Genomic DNA, 22,571 nt, shown 5'->3' on the forward strand with positions numbered 1-22,571 from the left:
CAACAAACTGTCTAACGTTACGTATAGACAAGTGCAACATAATTTTGTTTCACCGAAAGCGTGCGCCAATCGAACGTAACTACACTATTTCGGTCCACTGCCTCCTCCATGTGCAATGTGTCAAAGACCTGGGAGTGCTGCTAGACAACGAGCTAACCTTCAGGAACTACTATGAAAGTATCATCTAAAGAGCTAACCGCCAGCTAGAATTTATTTTCAAAATTGGCGATGAGTTTCGTGATTCTCTGCCATAAATCGCTCTATTGCTCACTTGTGAGATCGATCCTAGAAACTAATTCCGTTGTTTGGTGCCCATTTCACGTCAATTGGTGCAACAGAATAGAAACGGTACAGAAGAAATTGATCCGCTACGCGCTTTGCCATTTGCCTTGGAGTGACCCACTGAACCTGCCATCATACGAAGATCGCTGCCGACTTCTTGGTATTCAGCCTTTGGAGTTGAGACGACGAATTGCCCAAGCTGTTTTCGCTGCGAAGTTTTATCCCAATCACGTGGACTGTCCTTCGCTACTGGATCAGTTTACCATATATGCTCCTGTTAAGCAGTTACATCAAAGCAATTTTTAGTACATATAGCCGCGGAACCGCCGATTTGGAGCTCATGAACGTGTCAGAATTATGTGCCAACATTTCAATGAAGCATTTGAGTTATTTGACTTCAATGTACCAGTTCATGTTTTTCGAGAGCGACTAGTTAATGTTTTCAATAGAAGCCAGAATTATTTTATTCATTAAGACAAACAGATGGATTTTTTTGTAATAAATAATGATTGCGTTTTAAACAGATTTAACTGTTTTGATTATATTTTTTATATTGTTTAATTAAGCTTTCTTTTATTTGGTTGATGATCCGTTCTATTTCAGTTGTTTTTGTGATGTTAAGGTTTTGTTGGAATGGATTGGGATGCAAAATGGGCGGATATTCTGGATATTTTCTGGTTGTGGAATGTATTATGATAGTTTTCCATTGGTTCTCAAGTTTGGGAATTCTAGAGGTTGACTATTTTGGTTTGTTTGTCCGCGTTTTTCGGTTTCTTGTCAGAAATCTACCTAATTTATCTAATCGTTTCAGCATTCCGATTATGTTCGAGTCTTCACTTATCCGTCACTGATCCTTCTGGCGGACCATCATCACTACCTGCATCGTCTTTATCTAGGGATGCTAATGCTACATTAGAGTGCTGTATTTTTATATATTCAATTTTTATATATGGTAAATCCACCTAACATAACTACTTACTAAATCGATGAAAATCAATTAACTGCGTATTTACATGCGTGCTTTATATTATAAAATGTAAAAAGAAAGTGGCGTCTCAATATCGCGAATTCACAAGCCTGATCCATAGCTATGATTTTTACGGTTTGACCGTTGACGAGGAATTGATTAGGTTTTAGAAGCCGTAATTATCTTTCGTGCACACTCACCTGCAGCTGCGGCATGTTGACGGCACTGTTAAGGAAGGCCTCCATCTTGCTTGCCAACTCATCATACAGCACGCCAATTTCATCCGGCGTAACAGCAGGAGCCGCAAATTGCGGTACCTGCGGTTGTTGAGGAATCGGTTCCTGCATCATATAAAAAGATGTTTAAAGCAATTCTACACTGATTCGGGGCAACTTTCTACGTACCAATTTAGGAGCAAATAGCGCATTATCTCGTTCGGTGATCGGCTGGAAGCCCGGTATGTTTCTCGCAAACTCCTCGTAGACCGCGAGCTGACTAAGAGATACACCTCCGACGCTCAGACGGATTCGCTCCGGCATACGTTCGGCCTGATAGGTCAACACACTGGCATCGCAATACCGACGTCCCTCCTGGCGGGCAAGTTTACGCATATCGTATTCGGTCGCCAGCAGCTTGTCCATCTCGGGAACCACTTTCTCGATAGCAGTTTTCTGTATGAAAGCTGACACGAGTTCCATATTGTCGGCAGCCAGTTGATTCGCAGCCGCATCGGCAACGTCCTTCTGTGCCGGGCTTAACGTAGTCATGAAGGCGGTTTTGATGTTGTTCTGAATGTTTTGCATTAACTGATCTCGGCAGGTGATCATAGCCATACCTGCCGCCAAATTACGAGCGAGATTGTGCGCTGCTGTACGCATTCGCATCTCATCCGAATCCAGAGCAAAGTCCTTTTTGATCATTTGTTCACACGTCTTCGAGGCGATTTTAACGCTACGCTCAACGACCGGTGTAATCCAATCGGTTATAGTTCGTTCCAGTGCGGTTTTTACGACCTGCTTTAGGTGGGGATGTGTATGAAGTAGGGCTATGTTCGGCGAGTACGTCACATGTTGATTGATACACGCGAAACTGGAGATGTTTATGTCGGAATAGTGGAACCGGGGCTCCGGTGGGCCTGTAACTACCAGCGATGGATCCATCGCTGGAATGGCTGGCGAACCGGCCGGGCCAGTAGATACCATTTCCTCGGCAACTTGTTGCATTACTGCCATCGCTGGCTGTAATTCCTTAACCGGTTTCGGTTGAGAGAGCTGATATTCGATGTTCTGGGCACGTTCGGGATCCTTCAAATACACGGCGGGCTTCAAATCAGTCACGTCTATGTTAAGGTTTTTGCACAACACTTCGATTTCAAACTTAAGGTTTAACTTTAAATCCGGTTCCTGGTGCAGCTCTGCCAAAACGTTCATTATGGCCATAGTCCAGGGGTTGGGTGGTTTGAACACCTTGCTCTTAGCACAGGACTCCAGTACTTTAGCGACGAATGGAACAACATACAGCAATTCTTGTTGTCCCTTATTGTACGCTTCCACAAGAAGGGATTTCATATCGATATCCAGCTGAAGTATCGGTTTATTTCGTCCCAAAGTCATCATTCCTAGCCAGTGACCAAGGTTCTTCAACAAGCTACGATCGGAGAAATTAGCTATTCCTTTGTCGGATCTTAACAAAACTTTTATATTACGAAAAGTTTCCTTAGTCACCAATTTGTTGATTTCTAGTATCTTCAAAGCATCCAGAAAGTTCGAGTAGAGCACATGGAAGTTCACTTCAATGGATGCCCGCTTAAGCACCAGATACTGAGCCAACCATGCGTAGTAATCCTTCTGAAGAATGTCCTTTATCTCTTCACACTTTTGCTGCAGGTTGATCTGACTCAGATTGTTGAAGATGAAGGCGGTCTTGTCTTGCATAGCATCCGGTGGCGTAATGATCTTATCGTCGCCGTCCTGGGTGGCCACCAAAAGGGTGTCGATGTTCGTAGCATTGGCGATTGATTTGACGCGAGGTGGTTGGGCAGTCGTGGCGATTGGTGCTCCCAAATTTACCTTCGCTGGAGGTGGTGCTACTACGGCAGTCAAATTGCTTGTTCCCGTTACGGAATTACTGCGATAGAGTGGATTGCCACCCGGAACGACAGCCGGTCCTGGCAGGAGTTGAGTTATGGATGCAGGCAACGGTCCCGGTCCTAGCTGTTTATTCGGTGGTTCCTGTCCTTGAGATCCGTATTCAATGTACTCGATCAGGTGCGGTGGAAACTGATCGAAATGTGTAATAGAGTGAACATATTCGCAATACTTCGGATAGAGGTGTAGCTTATTCTTGAAACGATCCAAGGCAGTGATACCAAAGTAATACATTTTCGACCCTTCTGGCTTCTTCAAGGCATCCAATACGCACCGAAGTGCCAATCCTAAGGCAACATAGGTGGTAACCAGGTTTCTTTCCACCATCCCACCAAACAGTTGTGCCGTTATTTGCAGTTCTTTATCCGGGTACTGCGGAAAGAATTTGTACTCTTCGAAAAGGTTACGCAGCATGCACTGATAGACGTCACATTCACGGCGATCACTCGAATCTTTGAATCGCTGCAACATGTCAAGAACCTCGTCGATGGACAAATTGTTGTGTGGTGGGTGATTGTAAATTCTCTGAAAGTAGCTGTTGGCTTCGTCCTCTACCTCTTTCGACACCTGATGACAACCCATCTCCGGGAAGGATGTCTGTCCGGCATTCGGGAGAGCGAGCTTGTCGCCCGTGGGTGCTTGTGGCAGGCGTCCTATATTTCCGACAGGGGCACTCGGTGGCATTGTCATCAACGGGAAAGGGCTATTAGAAGGACCCGCCAGAAGTCTTGAAGGAGAAGCCGGTGTCGAAACCAGATTGCCTAAAGCACTGCCAAAGCTGAATGCACTATTGCCTGGTGCCCCCAGGTTTAAACCAGCCATGTTACTTGCTAATCCGGACAATGACTCTACAGAAGGCCCGGGGAAAATCTGCCCACCCAAGGAGGCGTTGAATGGAGTATCCAGTCCACGATGCGGTCTCAGAACTCCCGGTGGTGGAGGTTGGGGTTGCTGAGGAACCTGCTGAGCACGTGTCTTATTTGTCAGCAGCAAATTATACTGAGCCATTCCCATAATAATCTCCGCTACTTCGGGGCTAACATTGCCAACACAAGCTTGTAAGCAGGTCAAAATGGTGCTCAATGTTTCCGGTGGCAGTTGGGCCGACTTCGGGATTTGCTCGTCCGCAAACTTGCCAACCATGATCTGTGGACAACGTCGCTGTAAAAACTTGATGATTGTCTTAACGAAAGGTTCGCCATGTTCACGGATCTTATCCGCTAACCACTTTTCCAACTTCAGATACTCTCGACGGGATGCTAAGCAAGCTAAATCGATAATGAAAATAAACGATCTTACGTTTAGCAAATTCGATAGAGCTTTCAAATCTTGAGCGACATCCAGAATGCGAGACAAGCGCGATTGATCGTTTTCGCCGCGAAGATACCATTCACTCATTGAATGCAGAATTATGTGTCTCAACGAGGGGTTAAAGTTAGTGTTGTTCCAAGCATGGTGCAGAATTGTTCCGGAGTTCGGATGGTTTCCCAAAAATATTGGGATCAGCGTCGAAAACAGTTCCTGGCGCGACACCGTGACCGGGGGTTGAATCTGAAGCAAAGCCATGAACAAAATATCCGGACACAATTGGATTGGAATTTTGAATATCTCCATTGCCTGTGCGTAGAATCCATTGTCGGCAATGTGCAGCAAAACGTCCACCAAATGTAACGACATCCACGAAGCCACCTCTTTGTTATCCGTCTCTGGAGGTGTCTTTAGTAGATCGACCGAAACGCTTGTATAGATGTGGTCAGCAAATGAGTACAAATCGGGACATTTAAGAATCATCGCAATTAGCGACAGCTGACCTTCTACGTTGGTCCATCGCTGATAAACGCACTCTATCGGGAAATGTTGTCCTAATCCATTCGACTGAACTCCCATCTTTAAAATCGACAACAGAAGAGCCAACCCGGGGCGATCTTTGATCAAGAATTCGGGATGATCCAATGCCAAACACACATCTTTCCAATTTAGACCAGGAACTACTTCCTTAAGAGCCTGCACGAAAATTTCCGGCTTCCAAGTGCTGTTCTCTCCGCCGGAACTGCCGCTCTGGCCATCTTTTCCTTTGCCTCCTGGATCATTTCCCTGCGGCCAAAAGCTGCTGGGGGTCGGTAGATTGATACTGCTTTCCGAGAGGGATGCATGTGTCAAACACATCGACGAAATTATCTTTGCAACATTTTGCGCTGAGATCTCCCTTCCACCGACCTTCAGCAGATGGTTCTTGCAGTCCTCTAGGGAAGCCGTGAACGCGTAACCGATTTCCATCACCAGACTGCCCCAGGCCGTGTCCATCACCGACGAACGCAGCAGGGCTTGCGAGTTCAGTTTGACCGATTCGGCAGAGATTTCCGAATCCTCCGAATACAGAAGGGGGGCAAGAATAATCGGGACACGATCCCGTGGAAAGTCACGACACAGTTGTTGTAAAAACTTGCCGTAGGTCGTATCCGACAGACCGAGCTCACGATGCTTGCCGTGTGAAACGAGCGAAAGGATGTGCTGCAGAAGCTCCGGTGAAACGTCGTTGAGACTTCCTTCCTGATTCGATTGGTTGGGCTCTAAGAGGGGGCATAGAAGACATGCAAAAAATTACACGTATTTGGTCATTTCATCAACACTTACCTAGGTCAATGTAAGAACGAATGAGTTCACCCAAGCAACTATGGCCAAGAGTTTCCGCACTGTGCGCTGTTTCCGGATGTGACGAGTGCGAAAGTGCTAGCGAAAGCGCAGCTTCTTGTATCGGTGAACAGTTGAGAGTTCTGGCGATTTGTGTCGCAAGATTGACTGAGGGTATTAAAGTCTAGAATGAAGAATAAAAGTCATCCCACTGTTCATGTAATTATCTTATATGCAACCCTTTCCTATCACAACGTACACAAAATAGTTCCTTTTACTACAACAAACTCATTTCATCACAAAAGTTTGTATCTTTGTCTGTAATAATCTATCTTCAACTGGAATATTCAATATGTGTTACTTAGTGAGTACTTGACCTTTACAAATTCATTTTACCGCTTGTAACATAGGTATTACTGTATTTAACATTGTCTGATACATTCAACGGAGGGTCGAAATACAGGGATGGAAAAATAAGGACTTGATTTAAAAAAAAGTTTTCATTAATGACCATAAACTTCATGAAATCCTCAGACCCCTTGGCCCATTTTGTACGATAATTTTAAATTACCAGATTTTATGAAATTAATTCGTCAGTCTTTGGATCTACAACACACCTGTACACACAGGACTTTAAGTGAAATGAGTCGTCATTGATTCTATAAATTTCAAAAGCAGTTTTTTTGTTTGATTCAAAAATTCTGTTCATGAAAATATATTCTCTGTGTTCAGATTGACAAGAAGAATGTGAATGCATATCTAAAAACAGAACCCCTGTTTTGGGCCCAAAAACTACTTATATAGTACTACTACTACATAATACAGTAACCACACGTCTAATTAAAAACGAATCGGTGGTACTCTAAAAATTTTATGTTAATAGCACCAACTTAAGGGCATTTTGAATAATTCTACCTATTTACACGTCAGGGGCCTGGTTTAGGTTACATACAAGGCACTCATACATAGACTCTTAAAGAAACTAGAGATTAAAGATAATAGATAATTTATCAGGTGCTGATTTTCCAGATATTAACTACATAGCAGTTGAACAACCCACTTTTCAAATAAAATTTTCGTTGTGCATCCCGGGGCCAATGTAGATTTTCCGTAACATGTTTACAATTTATCTATGTTCGGCATCACTGCCCGGTTTGATTAGACTTGCATAAAACATCGTTGAGGTTATGTTACAAATGGTAAAACACGAAGAAAAATAAAACGAAACGAAACAAGAGCAAAAGTTGGGAAGATATGCACCCACACATGCACACCACTCACCAGCACTGTTAGCTGTGACTACTGTAAAGCTAGCTGAAAAAGGTTCTTACCCTTTGATACGGAAGCGGATCGTCGACCGCTTGGCAAATGTTGCCCACTAGCTGCGGTTTGGTCAGCAGTCCCAGAAGTTCTCCCAGCAGAAGACGAATGTGCAGCTGAAAACTGCTGTTGCTGCCACTGGCAGTACCACTAACGCTACTGCTGCTGTTGCCGTTCCGAGAATGGTCCTCCGAGGCGTCTCCCGTTGCAGAACCGGAGAAGTCTATCGCAGAAAACAAACACCGCAGCAAATGTCGATCGGCTTCTAATCCAAAGTCTTTCACTAACTGCAATTAGCACAGGACGCAACGGTTTGCGAATGTTAAACGGGGCACAAAAATTTCCGTCGCGTTCGGCCGGAAAAAATGGGCGAGAAGAAAAACGAGAGAAAATTTAGTAACAATTTTCTAGCACTGAACTGCACTAAACTCGTTATTTTTAACGTCACAAATGTTCGCTAGTGCACTCTCGTAAAGGATTTTCCATGATTGTCTATCGCGAATAGATATTTTCGGGTTTTTAGCCAACAAACACGACCAGTCTGGACAGAAGATCGCTTCTAGCTCTTTCACTTCCGATCAAACATGGCCGAATGATTCGTGAGCGATGAGAATGAAATTAGTAATTCGTGAAAATGCAGAATGACGTTCCTGGGCCGTCAGCACAAGCTGTCAAATAAGTTTTGCTCGCAGTGAAATGTTTACCAACATCACCGCAGAAAAACGTACAAAACGTACACCAGAGAACAGCTGTTTTGTTTCGTTAGTGTCACAGACAAGAAACGTAAAGCGTAAAGTTAACCTATTTAAATAATTTGGAAGGTTTCGCGCAATCGGAGACCACAATGTTGATAATTTGGGTAAAAAACAATAAGCTGATTTATATGCAATCAAATATGCATGAATATTATTAGATGAATTTTTTAAATATTTTCAAATTATTGTAATAAATCAAACAACAAAAAGCAAAGCCTAGATGCTACCATTGGCATAAATAGAGGGTGGCTAGGGGGGCTGAGCCCCCTCTAGACAAAAAAAGCTGGATTTTTAAATTTAAGAAAAAACTATAGTTAGATAACTTTACACAATAAAAACTTGAGAGTAATTTTTATATGCATCACTACTTAAAGTTCCCATGCATCCCCCCATTTTAATATGTCAAGGAAATAAAATGATCGAAAAAATGCCGGGGGCTATAGCCCCCCCTAGAAATGAACATTAGTTCCGCCAATGGATGCTACATCCCGTTTTTCGAAACTCGGCCTTCTGTTTTTGTTCAATACGCTTTGCAGCCAGCTATTATAGAATACAGGACAATTGCGGGGCTATTGCTGTGATCCTTTTGGCACTAACAAGCCGCTCCTAGACGCGATTCGATCCTACGACGACTGGATTGTTAGACCAGCGTCGTACCTCGATGCCAACTGAGAGACTTAAAACAAACTATATATTGGAGTATATAGATTACATCTGGCGTCTCCAGACGTAGTGATGTCCAAAATTTTCAATTATTCGATTACCGATTAATCGGTGAGCGTTGTCTGCACTAATCGATTAATTCAACTATTAGTGTCAGTGGTGTTCGATTAAAAATATTCAAATATTTCTTTGATTAATTCGATTAATCGAACGATTATGAACGGTTAACATTATTCGTACTCATGGAACTATTCGAACTACTCGTGCTGGCAGTATTCGATTAGAAATTATTCGAATATTCCATGTGCTATTAGTTGAATTAATCGAACGATTAACGGAGATCACTACCCAGAGGCTGGGCACCAAATGCTGTGCGACAAAACATATATTTGATGTAGTATAAATGTCCCCTAACGACTTACTATTGAGCTTGCTGACAGCTACCGTATGCACATTATGCCGCGTATACGTACACGCGATTTGTTGCTGCTGCTGTTGGTTTTTCCATGACGTTTTCCAAACTGGAGGAAAACAAACCACCAACACAACTACAGATTAGCAAGCTCTATGGCTGGTAACTACCAGCGGTGTGAAATTGTCAAAATTTTGCGGCCTAAACATCCATGGACAGTGACAATTTGGCCAGCATACCAAAAACAACAGCTAATAATAGGTAAATTATAACTAATTAACTAAAAGGCTGTGTTTAAATGCTTTCTAGTTTCAGCTGTTTTAAAGCAAATCAACCTTTAAGTAGGTACCAGATCCTAAAGTACCATAACCAATGAGTGGGACATGGACAATGTATGTAGTTTGAACTCTACCCCTCTGGTAACTACAGCTAACTGATTTACGGTAAGAAGCCGATTAATTAAGGGTCGCTTATTTTAATCACTTGAAAATAAGTAAGCTTAAAGTCACGGGGCGAATCATTTCAAATTAATCTACCTCTACCTTAACCTGCAAAAATGGATTTCTGTCTGTCTGTCCCTATGTTCCTTTTAGAATCGAAGACTACTGAACCGATCGGCGTGAAAATTTGCATGTACGGGTTTTTGGGGCTACAGAAGGTTCTCTCGATGGTAAAAGACCCCTCCCCCATTAAGAGGGGGGGCTCCCATACAAATCTATGCCTATAAAAATACATTTCTGTCTGCTACAATGTTCCTTATAGAATCGAAAACTAGTAAACCGATCGGAGTAAAAATTTGCATGTAGGGGTTTTTGGTGCCAGGGAAGGTTCTTATGATGGTTAAAGACCCCTCCCCCCACTAAGAGGGGGGGGGGGCACCCATACAAATCTATGCCTATAAAAATGTATTTCTGTCTGTCTGCCCGAATGTTCCTTATAGAATCGAAAACTACTGAACCGATCGGCGTGAAAATTTGCATATAGGGGATTTTGGGACCAGGGGAGGTTCTTATGATGGTTAGAGACCCCTCCCCCTACTAAGAGAGGGGGGGGCTCCCATACAAATTAAACACAAATTTCTGCATAACTCGAAAATTAATCAAGCAAATGGAACAAAATTTTACATGTGGGTGTTTTTGGAGACAAGAATTTTTTCTATGGTGAATTGAGACCCCTCCCCACTTTTATACAAATGAAATACAAACTTCCTCATAACTCGAGAATTAATTAATCAAATGGAACCATATTTGGCATGTGGGTGTTTTTGGAGACATGAATTTTTTCTGATGAATTAGGACCCCTCTCCCTTTTTAGGAGGGGGGGCTCCCATACAAATTAAATACAAATTTCCTCATAACTCGAGAACTAATCAAGCAAATGGAACCAAATTTGGCATGTGAGGGGTTTTGGAGGCAAGAATTTTTTTTATGATGGTTTGAGACCCATCAGCCCTGTGGTAAGAGAATAAGAACTTTCAAACAAATAAAACAGATTTTTTTGCGTAACTCAAGAACTACTCGAACTCGAGAAATTTTAGACTCTTGCATAAAGCATTAGTCAATAACAAGACCACCAAAAACTATCAATAGTAACATTAGATGAGTCAAGGCGAGACGGCCGTGAGTGTTGCCGGCGACCTGCCGTCGGAAGTGCCGGCCACTGCGGGGGGCAGCCCCGTAGAGATCTAGGTTTATTTATTTTCCTAGATCTACTGACCTCTATTACCTCTATTACTTATTAGCTCTATTTCCTTCAGTTGGGTCACCCCTGCGCAATGGTACTTTCGACGAAGAGATATTCCGTGAAATGGTACATCCCGCGTAGTTTTTCGCGAAATGGTATTCTGCAAAACTCTATATTCGCAGAAGTAAGTTCGCAAAATAATATTCGGCGAAATGGTTTGTAATGATGGCGAATATTTAAATGCTATCCGCTTTATTATATTCGACTAAGCAATGGGGGGAGTTGTTTTCTACTTTACTCTGTGGAAAATTTGTATATTAAAACACCCATGAACTCCCCAGAAACTTGCAAAACTCAAGATTGTGACAAAGGTCATTCGAGATTCACGATTTATGTACAACACAGTTTAATTTGTGATAATACGAAGTTTGTCGGGTCAGCTAGTTATCTATAATGGGAAGTGTTTGGAACGGGAGGTCCACGCTTTCTTGTTTCCTCTTGATTTCAATTAATTAAGTGAAATTAGGTATTATTTCTGGTTCCACTTGATTGCTTGGAATTCTCTCTGCGATACATACTGCGCAGTTGGTCTGGCCATTGACAAGAAAAATTATTAATTCAAGTAATTGTCATTTTCCAGGATGATTTCAAGAATTGGCTGCGTTAGTGTGAGATTAGGAAAGCTTAAGAAAGCACCTTGGCAATTCAAATACGTGCGGGCTGATCAAAATTATTCCAGCGCCTCATTTTCAATGTGTATCAGAAGTTTAGCTTAACCTTTACGTCCCCGACATCAAAAATGAAGGTACTTTCAGTTACACTTTTGGCTCTATCTCATCTGATTTTCAATCGATTTTTATGCAACTAATCTTAAAAGAACCACATTAGATTGGCCTTTAATGAAAAAATATGCTGGTAAATTCTGGTTTCATTTTCCCGGAGATATTCCAGATCGCGGTGGGATTTTTTTTTTGACGTCATAAGTAGCAGATGAAATAAAACTGGAAATCTACTTAATTGACTGCGCAAAAGTTATCCATTTTATTTGTAGTCACTAATAATGACTTTTACGCTACCCTGTAGAGCGCTGACTTATGCCCCACACTTCGGAACATCCGTTGTCGGTTTTACCGGAACTCAAAAGTTGTCATTTGGAATTCTCTCCGGAAATATGGCAAATGGGGCATCAAATGACAGGATTTTTCAACACGAGCTCTTTAGTGGACATTTGGATATATTCTGGTGTAAAACTGGCCAGTTTTACATCTGCTACCGGTCCGGAAATTCGCATAATGCCGTAGAAACAAACGTTTGAAACCCTTTCTCTTTCAAACCAAACAATTTTGTAATGTGAAAATGTCTAGATCAGTTCAGAATATATCCAAATGTCCCCTAAAGAGCTCGTGTTGAAAAATCCTGTCATTTGATACCCCATTTGCCATATTTCCAAAGAGAATTCCAAATGGCCACTTTTGAGTTCCGGTAGAACCGACAACGGATGTTCCGAAGTGTGGGGCATAAGTCAGCGCTCTACAGGGTAGCGTAAAAGTCATTATTAGTGACTACAAATAAAATGGATAACTTTTGCGCAGTCAATTAAGTAGATTTCCAGTTTTATTTCATCTGCTACTTATGACGTCAAAAAAAATCCCACCGCGATCTGGAATATCTCCGGGAAAATGAAACCAGAATTTACCGGCATATTTTTTCATTAAAGGCCAATCTAATGTGGTTCTTTTAAGATTAGTTGCATAAAAATCGATTGAAAATCAGATGAGATAGAGCCAAAAGTGTAACTGAAAGTACCTTCATTTTTGATGTCGGGGACGTAAAGGTTAATACAGTAGTGTTCCGTAATGCCCCATGTTGAAACTGTCAAAATCGGGAATTTTTTTCCATATTCAAGACTTAAGACCTTGCAATATCGAAGAATTCTACTAAAAATTAAATTTTAATCCTCAATTGATCAACCAAAAGCTCAACGCAATCTAATTAACCGGGTACAGCACACCGGTCCAGAACCTTTTTTGGTGCGCATTATAGTTTTGAATGGGAAAACTTGGTTTTAGGTTTATGGAACTTTTGGAAGAGTTCCTTAAATTAAAAGTTCTATCGTCCAGCTGAATTCAAATTTTGATTAATCCCCCTAAAAGTGCAATAAAAAATCATAGGGGTTGTGTACAAGACACGACCGCATATATAGGTGACGCAGGACTACGTAAGGCTTCGTGCACAAATTACGTAACGGTCAGAGGGGGGGGGAGGTCGAGCTTGCGTTACTTTTTGTTACGTAGGGAGGAGGGGGAGTCATGAGAAGAGTTACGTAACAAATTTATCAAATTAAAAAAAAACTACGGAATTATTTTTTGCTAAATAAATGCTGATGCCTTGCTGTTTCAACTGTGAAATTCTCCGCGATTCTACTTGATCAAACCCATTCTGATCAAAATGTTTGTTCTGAACTCAGACCTGGTTGTGTTAAATCATGCAGTTTGATCAGAATTCAGAATTGACTTCTGATCAGAGTGGTTTTGATAGGACGGTTCGTTTCTTGAGTTTGTAAGAATAAAAAATTTAAACGGATTGTGCGATTCTTATTCAATAACAGAGGGAGGGGAGGTTCAGTTAACGTTACGTAATTTAAAGGGGAGGCTATGCCAAGCGTTACTTTTTGTTACATAGGGGAGGGAGGGGGTCAAAAAACTATAATTTTTGCGTTACATAATTTGTGTACCACGCCTTAGTCTCTTTGTAGTGATAGTAGCATGTATTCATGCTTGTAATCATTCGATTCTTCATGTATACATGCTATATGCAACATATATACATGTTACATGCGTTGTATGTAACATTTATCAAAGCAGTAACATTGCATACGTTCAATTCTCAAAAGATTGTGCATTTGAAAACAATTTAACAAAATCAAGAACACAAACTATTGCTTTCCTGCTACCTTACTGAAATTAAAGATTGTTTTTATTATCCATATTTCCCACGTTGAAGGGATTTTACCAATTCAATCCTTTTTTATCACTTTTACACTTCCCTAACACAGACATCAAATTGGACTAGGTTTAATCGCGTTCGTAAGAAATTTGTTGGCACGAGGGAGCTTTGTCACTCTCTCTGGCGTACTTCCCAAGCAAGGACATCAAAATGGTCTAGGTTTGACCGTGGTGATAAGAAATCTTGTTGAAATGAAGAAACTTTGTCACTTGTTTTGGCTTACTTCCCAAGCACAGATATCAAATTGGTATAAGTTTAGATCATAGCAAAGAATCTTCCAACCAATCACGAAGCGAGAATTCCTGTAAAACATAGGTTCATTATTTTCAATTTTTCAATAGTTCAACATCAAGAATCCATATTTTTCTTCATTTGGGTCAATTCTTAGAAGATTTTCCGATCGATTGGTGTAAGAAAATTGAAAATCGATCGGAAAACCGCTGAGCTATTAGCGCTCAAAACCTTTCATTTTTCGTGACGCCCGCATTTTTCGATTTTTTGGAATGACACCCTATCTCAAAACTTGCCGTAAGACGTAGTCCTACGTCAAAAATCAGAAAGGTTGTATTCCAGATACAACCGCGTAGCTTTGGTAGAACTATGTTAGGCGGGGGTTTGCGAAGAAATCTTGACTTGTTTTTCACACCATATTGACATATGTGTGGCGTAAAATAGCGTTAAGTAAATAATAGTGCTAAATAATTGTATCGTATTATTGGTATGTATTTTGTGTAATTTGTGATACCAAAAACAAATATTTTTACCAGTGCCAGAATCGGAATACAGCCTGAGTCCGTTAATTGGGTCACGACTGCACTTCAGCTGATTCGCTAATTGGGCCGACTGACAATTGTTTGAAATTTTTAAACTCAAAAGTTCAATAGAATTTTGACATTCAAGTTTGAACATGGCCCAACTAACGAACACCCAATTAACGAACAGTATCTCCCTCACGCACCCAGCTACTAACAAAATTCTCTCGTTAATATCAAACACTATTCACATATATATGTATTTTGATGATATCAAAAAATTGTTATGTTAAAATGGCTTGATTGTGCTACAGGCTGAGAAATCAAAATTTTTGCCAGTCGATAATTTTTCAGATCATTTTATTCATTGAAGGGTACTAAGTAAGTTAAAGCTGTTTGAAAATGTTTTGTACCTTACTGCCTTATACTGAGTTGACGGTCAAATAAACATGAGCACCATTACGGATCCCTTCTGCTTTGTCTTCTCCATCATTTTCGAAAGAAATTAATGCTTGACTATTGAATAGTAAAGAATTGCAGGTAACTAACTGACGGAAAGCAGCAATTGAAACACTCAAAACTATTCTCGGATAAGAGTCGCTGATTTTCCTCACTTTGAGAATAGCTGCGTTACTTCAAATGCACAAATATCCCTTCAGCCGGGTTTCCTTGTAAGACAACAGTTCCGAAAAAATCTTGCAGTACCTATTCGCGACTGCGAAAGCTAAAGAGATTTTCAATCCTGTTCGCACTTACACGAAAACCCATTGTCAAAACTTGCCTGAAAACAAAACAAAAATACTTCCACAGACTAACAGACGTAACACGAACAAATTTTCTAACAAAACATCGTTTCATTGACACCTTTAAAACTTGGAAAAAACACTAGCATCACCTGGTGCAGTCTTCGCGTTACGCAGAGTAGGTTGCTATAAATTTTGCAATGCTATAAATTTACTTGAATAATATCTAACACCAGCGCCAGTGCAGGCGAGCGGCGTTCTCGCACAGCGACTGTTGTTTGAGTCTTGGCTTAAGCGAAAATTTGAAATGATCGTTTTTATTGACGATGGAATGAGGCTTCAGTGTTACGTCTGTTAGTCTGTGATACCTCCTTTACTTTTTCTCACGCAAAAACCAAACAAATATTAGCAACTTCGTAGTCGCGAATGTGGATACAATCTGGCAAAAGAAAAGGATTGCTGCTCACTTTTGTGTGACGTTTCACCTTCAGGACATCAATTTGGACTAGATTCAATGTTTAAAAATAAACTAGGTTGAAAGGAAGGGTTTTATGCTTCAACAAAATTGTTTACTTTCAGGACATCAAACTGGACTAGGTTTGTCGCAGTCCTAAGAAATCTTGTTAGGACGAGAGGACTTTATCACTCTTTCTGGCATACTTCCCAAGCACAGATATCTAATTAGTATAAGTCTAAAAGTCGTAAAGAATCTTCGACCTATTGGGACGAGGCGGGTTTGCTGCTTTTTGTTTCCAAACATAATGTAATCGAAATCACAGTATACTGATGGTGCATTTAACTGTCGTCCCTGCCTGTGGAGCAAGGCGACCACAAAGAAAATGTATGGGATAATTTGACCAGTAGAAATCACATAATTGCTACATCTTTTATGAGTCGATCGGTATCTAAACCATGAAAATCCATTCATATTTGGCAGAGCTATTAACGTTCAAAATCTTTCATTCTTTCGTGACGCTGGGTTGAATCTAAATTTTGGATTGACGGTCAGACGTAGTTCTACGTCCAAAAATTACTGATCCCACAAATTATTTTTTTGCCCCCAGATTTTTCAAGCCAGTTTCAAAAGCGGGTGAAATAATTTGCCATGGCCTCATATAATTTCAGCAAAATGTCTTATTGACATCGAGCGAAATCAACGGCAGTTACTACAAGTGGACTATTTTTCGTCTGCAACCTATGACGTGAAAAAATAATTCTGCTGCGATCCGGAATATTTCCGGGAAAGAAGAGCCAGATTTTGTCCTTATCCTTTTAATTAAAGGTCAATCTAATGCAGTTTTTTAAGACTACTTGTTTAAATCGAACAAAAATCAATGGAAGGATGTTTAAAAGTGTGATGAAGGTTGTGGGTACTTGCACGCTTGATTATTCAATCTCGGGGACGTAAAGTGAACAGTTTACCTTCAGGTCATTAACTTTGTCTTGAATAATGAAAAAAAAGAAAAACAAATTTTCCGTTTGGTTAGGTAAATCACTCAGTCGCTTTTCCGAAAATAGAAATTAACCAAGCAGAGTATGTGTTGTTCGTTTTCGCTAAAATAGATATTAAAATGAAATATATGTAAAATTTACTGTTTTCAACGTGTCCTTGTGTGACAATTATGGAAAATCCTTCAATACGATGACGTTACACTAATTGTTTCCGATGATTTAGTTAGTGACATTGATGAGGATTAATGATTAGTAACACTGTTCACTTTGCAAATTATGCAATTACACCTTACACAAAAGATTAAGAATGCACTTTTTTAATGAGTAACGAGTTTTCTTGAAAAAAAAACATCCACATATACTCTTCGCAAAGCCTTTGTTTTGGCTTGGCTCACCTGTGCTAACTGTCGGCTGCTCGACGCAAAGTTCTTTTTATTCAAGTTCGAAACCAGATAAGCGATCTGCGTGAGGGCGCTTGAGCAGGGCTCTTGGTTCATAATTCCATCTAACGTGGCTCACGAGCGCTTCCAACGCTGCCGCGATTGAAGCCCTCTTCGATTGTTGCCACCAACTTGATCAGATAAACAACAATATCGCCAGGCTGCAGTGGCCAGTCCGTAAAAAGTTCGCTTTTATGTCCCTTCAATGCACGATAGCACCGGCTGCTGCAAAGGCTCACAACGTGAGTGACGTTTTGGTTCTTCTTCTTCTTAGCACTTCTGTCCTTGCCGTGCTGAAGCTGGTGGAAGAAAAATTTGTCCGAGGGAGGAAAATCTACGAATGCAATTTTCGCGTTCTTCGCCCACATTGGGGCGAACTTTTCTGCAACTCGCACTTGCAGTACACTCCGATAAACGATTTGCGATACGAAACAAACGGATTCTACCAAAAAATCTAACCGAAAAATGGAAAAATACACACGCGCGAACCGATTTGCAACCACTTTCTTGTTATAAATGGTGAGACAGACAGTCATCACCTCACACACGAACGTCGATGCAATGCTTTTTTCACCCGTTTGTCATCGTCGCTTTTGACGGCAAAGCGGTCACATTCGGACAGCAGCACGGTCAGTTGGGGCGCGTTCGCTAAATTTAACATCGACGAGAAAGCCAAAACATTATACATTTTGCAGAAATCGGTGTTTAGGGCACGCAAAAACTTGAATCCAACTATCACACTATGCCACACAAATTTTATATAAAAATATTTTTCTATATTTTGATGCCTTCGATTCGAAAAGCAGAATTAGGGTTGAAACAATACCCAGTAACAGAATTAAAGCATATACAGCATAATACAAGGTTTTCACAATATTTTAATAATTATATTATAATTTACGCTTTTTATTTTAAACTTTATATAGAGTAATACTTACGTTTGCTCTAATATCATTATAGGATATAGGATTACATCTGTATGACATATGAGTCGTGTGCCCCAATTGGCTACAATAACTTTTAAATATTGTCTTGTAACAGACGCTTTCGATTCTCTCGTAAATTTCGCATAAAAGGTATAATTTTCAACTTGAATTGATTTCGAAACAAGCGTATGGGAAAACTTCATCTATCGATTTTAGTTCACAATAAGGCTTCGTACATCCATTTGTTAGGAACAATGCTAATTGCTGACTATCTTTACCTTACCACAATTTGTCAGAGAATACAATTTCCTTGAAGATGCTATCCTGTTTATCGTGACTGACGGTAGTTTTCTTCGATACAACCGCATCGTGTATCTTTTCCTTTACCTCGCTGGCCTTGAAGTCATTTCGCAAATAGAACAAACGAACCAGGTGATCCTCCGTTAGTGAAGGATAACTGGATAGCAGCGTGTGCAAATCGAGCACCAACATTTCTGAGTCGCACGTGAGCAAAGCTGCCAAATTCGAAATGACGTCTATTGGAGAATCATTTTTCGATACATTCGGCGCCACTTTTTCGAAGAAAATTTTAATCTGCTTGGTTTCCTTGTTCACTTTTTTCGCTAACACGTCACACTCTTGGCGTGTTTTGCTTAACCGCTTGGAAAGCATCGCTTTAATATATCGTTTGGCGACCAATCGCTGAGCTTCAATTATTACGTACTCAAAATTTGTTGATCGAAGATGGTTGTAGTCCTAAAATACATCTATTCAGATACATTTTTGTTAAATAAAGACTGCGATACCTACCTGAAAGTAATCCTCCAACGTCACACATATTGTGTCGACGGAAACTGTCGAACTGACCCATTTGGCAGTGAACAAATCATTAAAATGAACTTCAAGATCTAGGAAAGCCTCTTCCAGGAGAAATCTACCAGCCTCATCCCTCAAGGTTTGATAAGTCATTAGAAGACGACCAAACTCTTCATAATGTTGAGGTTTTGATTTCGGCCAATAAAGTTGCTTCATCTGCTGCGCAAGTTCCATTATCTGCGCACAATTATTCACAATCGTGATAATATGCTGTGTGAAAAAGGGTGCTAAACTTCGATCTCGGAAATGCCGTTCCTTGTACTCGATTATTGCGCCGCGATAGTTGTGACCATATTTGATCACTTGTTGAATGCTCAAAATTAGAGCATTGAACGTCAAATCGGAATGAATCGTGTTCGTGACCTGAAGATTCTGATCAATCATTTGGAAAATAATCACAGGAGCTGACGTGTGGTAATATTGGTCGGCGGTATCCGCTGGAACACCGTTAATCCAGTCAGTTTTTTCTGTTTCCAATGTTTTGGTCATCCAATCTTGATAGTTTCGTTCCATGGTTTTAAGATAGGCTGTTTCCATCCCTTTAAGAACCTGAACGCTTACTAACGGACCGACACCAGAAAGGTCAATCTGAAGATCCGGATGTTGCATCAGTTCCCTTCCAGGATACGTGTTCATTATCCATGATAATATTGTCACATACTCGTTGCCTTCTAAACCCATTTGGATCAGTTCTTCAAGCTGAAAATATTAACTGTTTTAGTAGTCGTTAATCTACATCACAAAAAATACTTACATATTTCGATAACGCACTATGGTACATATTCACATACTCCTTCAAGATATTATAATGCGGTGGAAAGCAGGGAACGCACAACGACTTAACGACACGTAAGTCTTCCAGGATAAACTGTCTGGTTAATTCCAAATCGCGCACCAACCACAACTTATTATCAGACCGTTCCTCCAACTTTGAGCCTTCAATCCTCTGGATAACCGATTCATTGAGCACTTCCAGCGCCTTCTTACGCCACTCTTTCGGGCGCCCGGGTGGAATGAAACCGGTTTGCTTCTGCTGTTGCAAGGCGAAAGCATCCGACTTTTCTTCCCTCTCGATAATTCTTAGCGCAGTAACAATGACGGTTGGTTCCTTCCGAACTGTGTTAAGCGTTCGCTGCAGAATCAGCCGAATTTTCTTCTCCAGAGTGGCAGAAACCGTTTCCACCTTTTCAAAGTACCGTTTTAGTGTAATTTTATCGTGAGCATTCTGTTTTGGAAGTTTGTGCAATTCAAAGAGCAAATCATCTCGTGAATTTTCCAAATCTGAAAGACATTGATGCGCGTGTAGTAGCTTATCTTCCTCGATCCACTGCATTGTTTTTGCCACGCTCGACTGAACAGTAAATATGTGTTTCAAGTTTTCCATAGCGGTCATGTACTGCGAGTGCTTTGCATTCTCGTCTCGGACAGCTTCTAGTGCGTCGTATATCGAGGGAACGTCGGTAAGCTCCGAAATCGCTTCCTTCGCTTGCTGGTCTACCTCACCAATACCTTCCAGCGCAGATTGTAGCTTTTTGACTCCAATTTTTACGTCGTCGGTTTGATTTTGCATGCATGTTTTCAACATTGCATCTATCGACACTTTTTTACGATACACTCGGTGCCGATACTGATCGACTTTTTCCAGCTGTCCAGGCCTCTGAAACATATTTTTAATTTCTTTAATAGCCGCCAGTCGAGCTTCCTCGTCAATTTGCTTTAAATCCATGTTGATGAATGTAATTGGAGAATATGCAATTGAGAATAATCTTTTCTGGAATATAAATTGCTGCTCGGAACGGTTTGTTTCACAAAATCGTCTACTATGAAAATAAGAATTTTCAAATAAGAATCATTTGACAATTCAATAGAGCACGTTCACAGTTTCTGTCAGCGACAAAGAACATGTAACAAAGGTATTGTCAATTGCAAGGAAAATTGTACCATCCAAAGTGCGGTATCGCTCATAAAAGTGCTATTTTGCATTAAATCATTTCGGTATCTTCGGCGCACTTTTTCGTTATATTCCAAGTAATAAGTGCGCCGAAGAGACCGAAACGATTTAATGCAAAATAGCACTTTTATGAGCGATATCGCACTTTAAATGGTACAATTTTCCTTGCAATTGACAATAAATCTGTTATGCCTTTTGTTGTGCACTGAAACAAGAACCATATCCGGAATGATTTGCGATTAGAGCCAACTGCAAATTGAGCTTGCTGACGTTTATAGTACGCACACATCGACATGCGATTTGTTGTTGCTGTTGTTAGATTTTACACGTTTGTTTTTGTTTTCTCCCAGTTATACCCCGGTAAAAACACATACGTTTGAGTGAAAAATGATAAGTTTTTGTAGCCTTTTGCACTGGGCTTAGCAAGCTCTATGTATCCAGCTTTTTACGCGCTATAATGGCGGACGCTATAAATTGTGTTCGTAATATGCGAACAATCTTTTTGACAACTCTGCATACATCAAATCTGTCACTCTTCTCTTGTAACACTACCGTGCTCTTTCTTTCGTTTACACGAAAGAAGGAGAACAAAAATGTGCGAAATGTAAACAAAACTATTGCTCTCCCTGTTTTGCGTCACGAAAGAAAGAGCAACACTGCCGTACAGGAGAAGAGTGCCCAGTTTTGATGTATGCAGAGTTGTCTAAAAGATTGTTCGCATATTACGAACACAATTTATAGCGTCCGCCGTAAAAAGCTGGATACGATGAGAAATTTCATTGTGATAATTTGCAAGTACATTTTTAAGTCGTAATTTAAATAAAAATGAGAAAAATCGAGTTTATAGGCTTAATTGGTGTAGAATAACGCAATCATATTCCAACTATACTGCATTAAATCTGTGCTTTCGTGGTCAACATCTAAGTTCTCTAGTTGAACCCTTTGAAATGAGCCTCAAAGCATTTTGACAATGAGATTCGCCCGGTGCTGTTTCCCCATGTTTTGATTTTTTATGTAGTTTCGCCTGTTTACATGCGCCTGTGTTTTGAAAATAACGTAGTTTCGCTCTTTACTATCGCCTGTTTACAAACCGATTTGCAAATGAGCCTGTTACTTTAAAACGAAGCAAACGGCTAAACTGCAAATTGTCTTTTGTTTTGGTTAAGCACTTCTATCGCCCATCACTAAAAACTTTTCTTAAATAATTTAATCTATTACTACAGAAGAAACGAATCATGCCATGGATATTATTGCAGATTGCACGAAAAATCCTCACATTGCGGTTATCTTGACAGCTGAACCAAACCACAAAAGATTATCGCATGATTTATAATAGTAATTTAGGATATGAAAATTGACCAAGTCAGTTATTTTGCACAGCAAACACGCGACTAAACTGATATTTCGTCGAATCACAAACCAGAAAACCTAAATTTTAATTTTGCGATTTGTACCGCGGTTATCTCCTGAGCGCGTTAGCACCGCCGCAGCAGGAGGATTTATTATACCGCACTTCCTTCCAAACTGGACTCTGCAGTTTGAAAGTGCGACTGCACCAAACTGCG

General features: G+C 40.6%; 2 protein-coding genes across 2 annotated transcripts in view; both read right to left on the bottom strand.

Moving 5' to 3' along the window:
• LOC128744513 (CCR4-NOT transcription complex subunit 1) overlaps positions 1 to 17,777 on the bottom strand; it is a 30,637-nt gene extending 12,860 nt beyond the window's left edge. The window contains exons 1-5 of the mRNA XM_053841575.1: positions 17,209 to 17,777; positions 7,359 to 7,634; positions 6,031 to 6,211; positions 1,654 to 5,966; positions 1,450 to 1,590 (exon numbers count right to left, since the gene is read on the bottom strand). Of these exons, the coding sequence (XP_053697550.1) occupies positions 1,450 to 1,590; positions 1,654 to 5,966; positions 6,031 to 6,211; positions 7,359 to 7,634; positions 17,209 to 17,310 (5,013 nt within the window). The 5' untranslated portion in view covers positions 17,311 to 17,777. The remainder of the gene's footprint in view (positions 1 to 1,449; positions 1,591 to 1,653; positions 5,967 to 6,030; positions 6,212 to 7,358; positions 7,635 to 17,208) is intronic.
• A 420-nt stretch (positions 17,778 to 18,197) lies between these two features.
• Positions 18,198 to 20,831, bottom strand: LOC128742619 (exocyst complex component 3). Its single transcript, XM_053839034.1, has 3 exons — positions 19,810 to 20,831; positions 18,990 to 19,754; positions 18,198 to 18,935 (listed from the first exon to the last, which is right to left on the bottom strand). The coding sequence occupies exons 1-3, from the start codon at positions 20,779 to 20,781 to the stop codon at positions 18,459 to 18,461; spliced, it is 2,214 nt and encodes a 737-aa protein (XP_053695009.1). The 5' UTR covers positions 20,782 to 20,831; the 3' UTR covers positions 18,198 to 18,458.
• Positions 20,832 to 22,571: the final 1,740 nt, after the last annotated feature.

Source organism: Sabethes cyaneus, chromosome 3 (genome assembly GCF_943734655.1).
Source record: "Sabethes cyaneus chromosome 3, idSabCyanKW18_F2, whole genome shotgun sequence".
NCBI lineage: Eukaryota > Metazoa > Arthropoda > Insecta > Diptera > Culicidae > Sabethes > Sabethes cyaneus.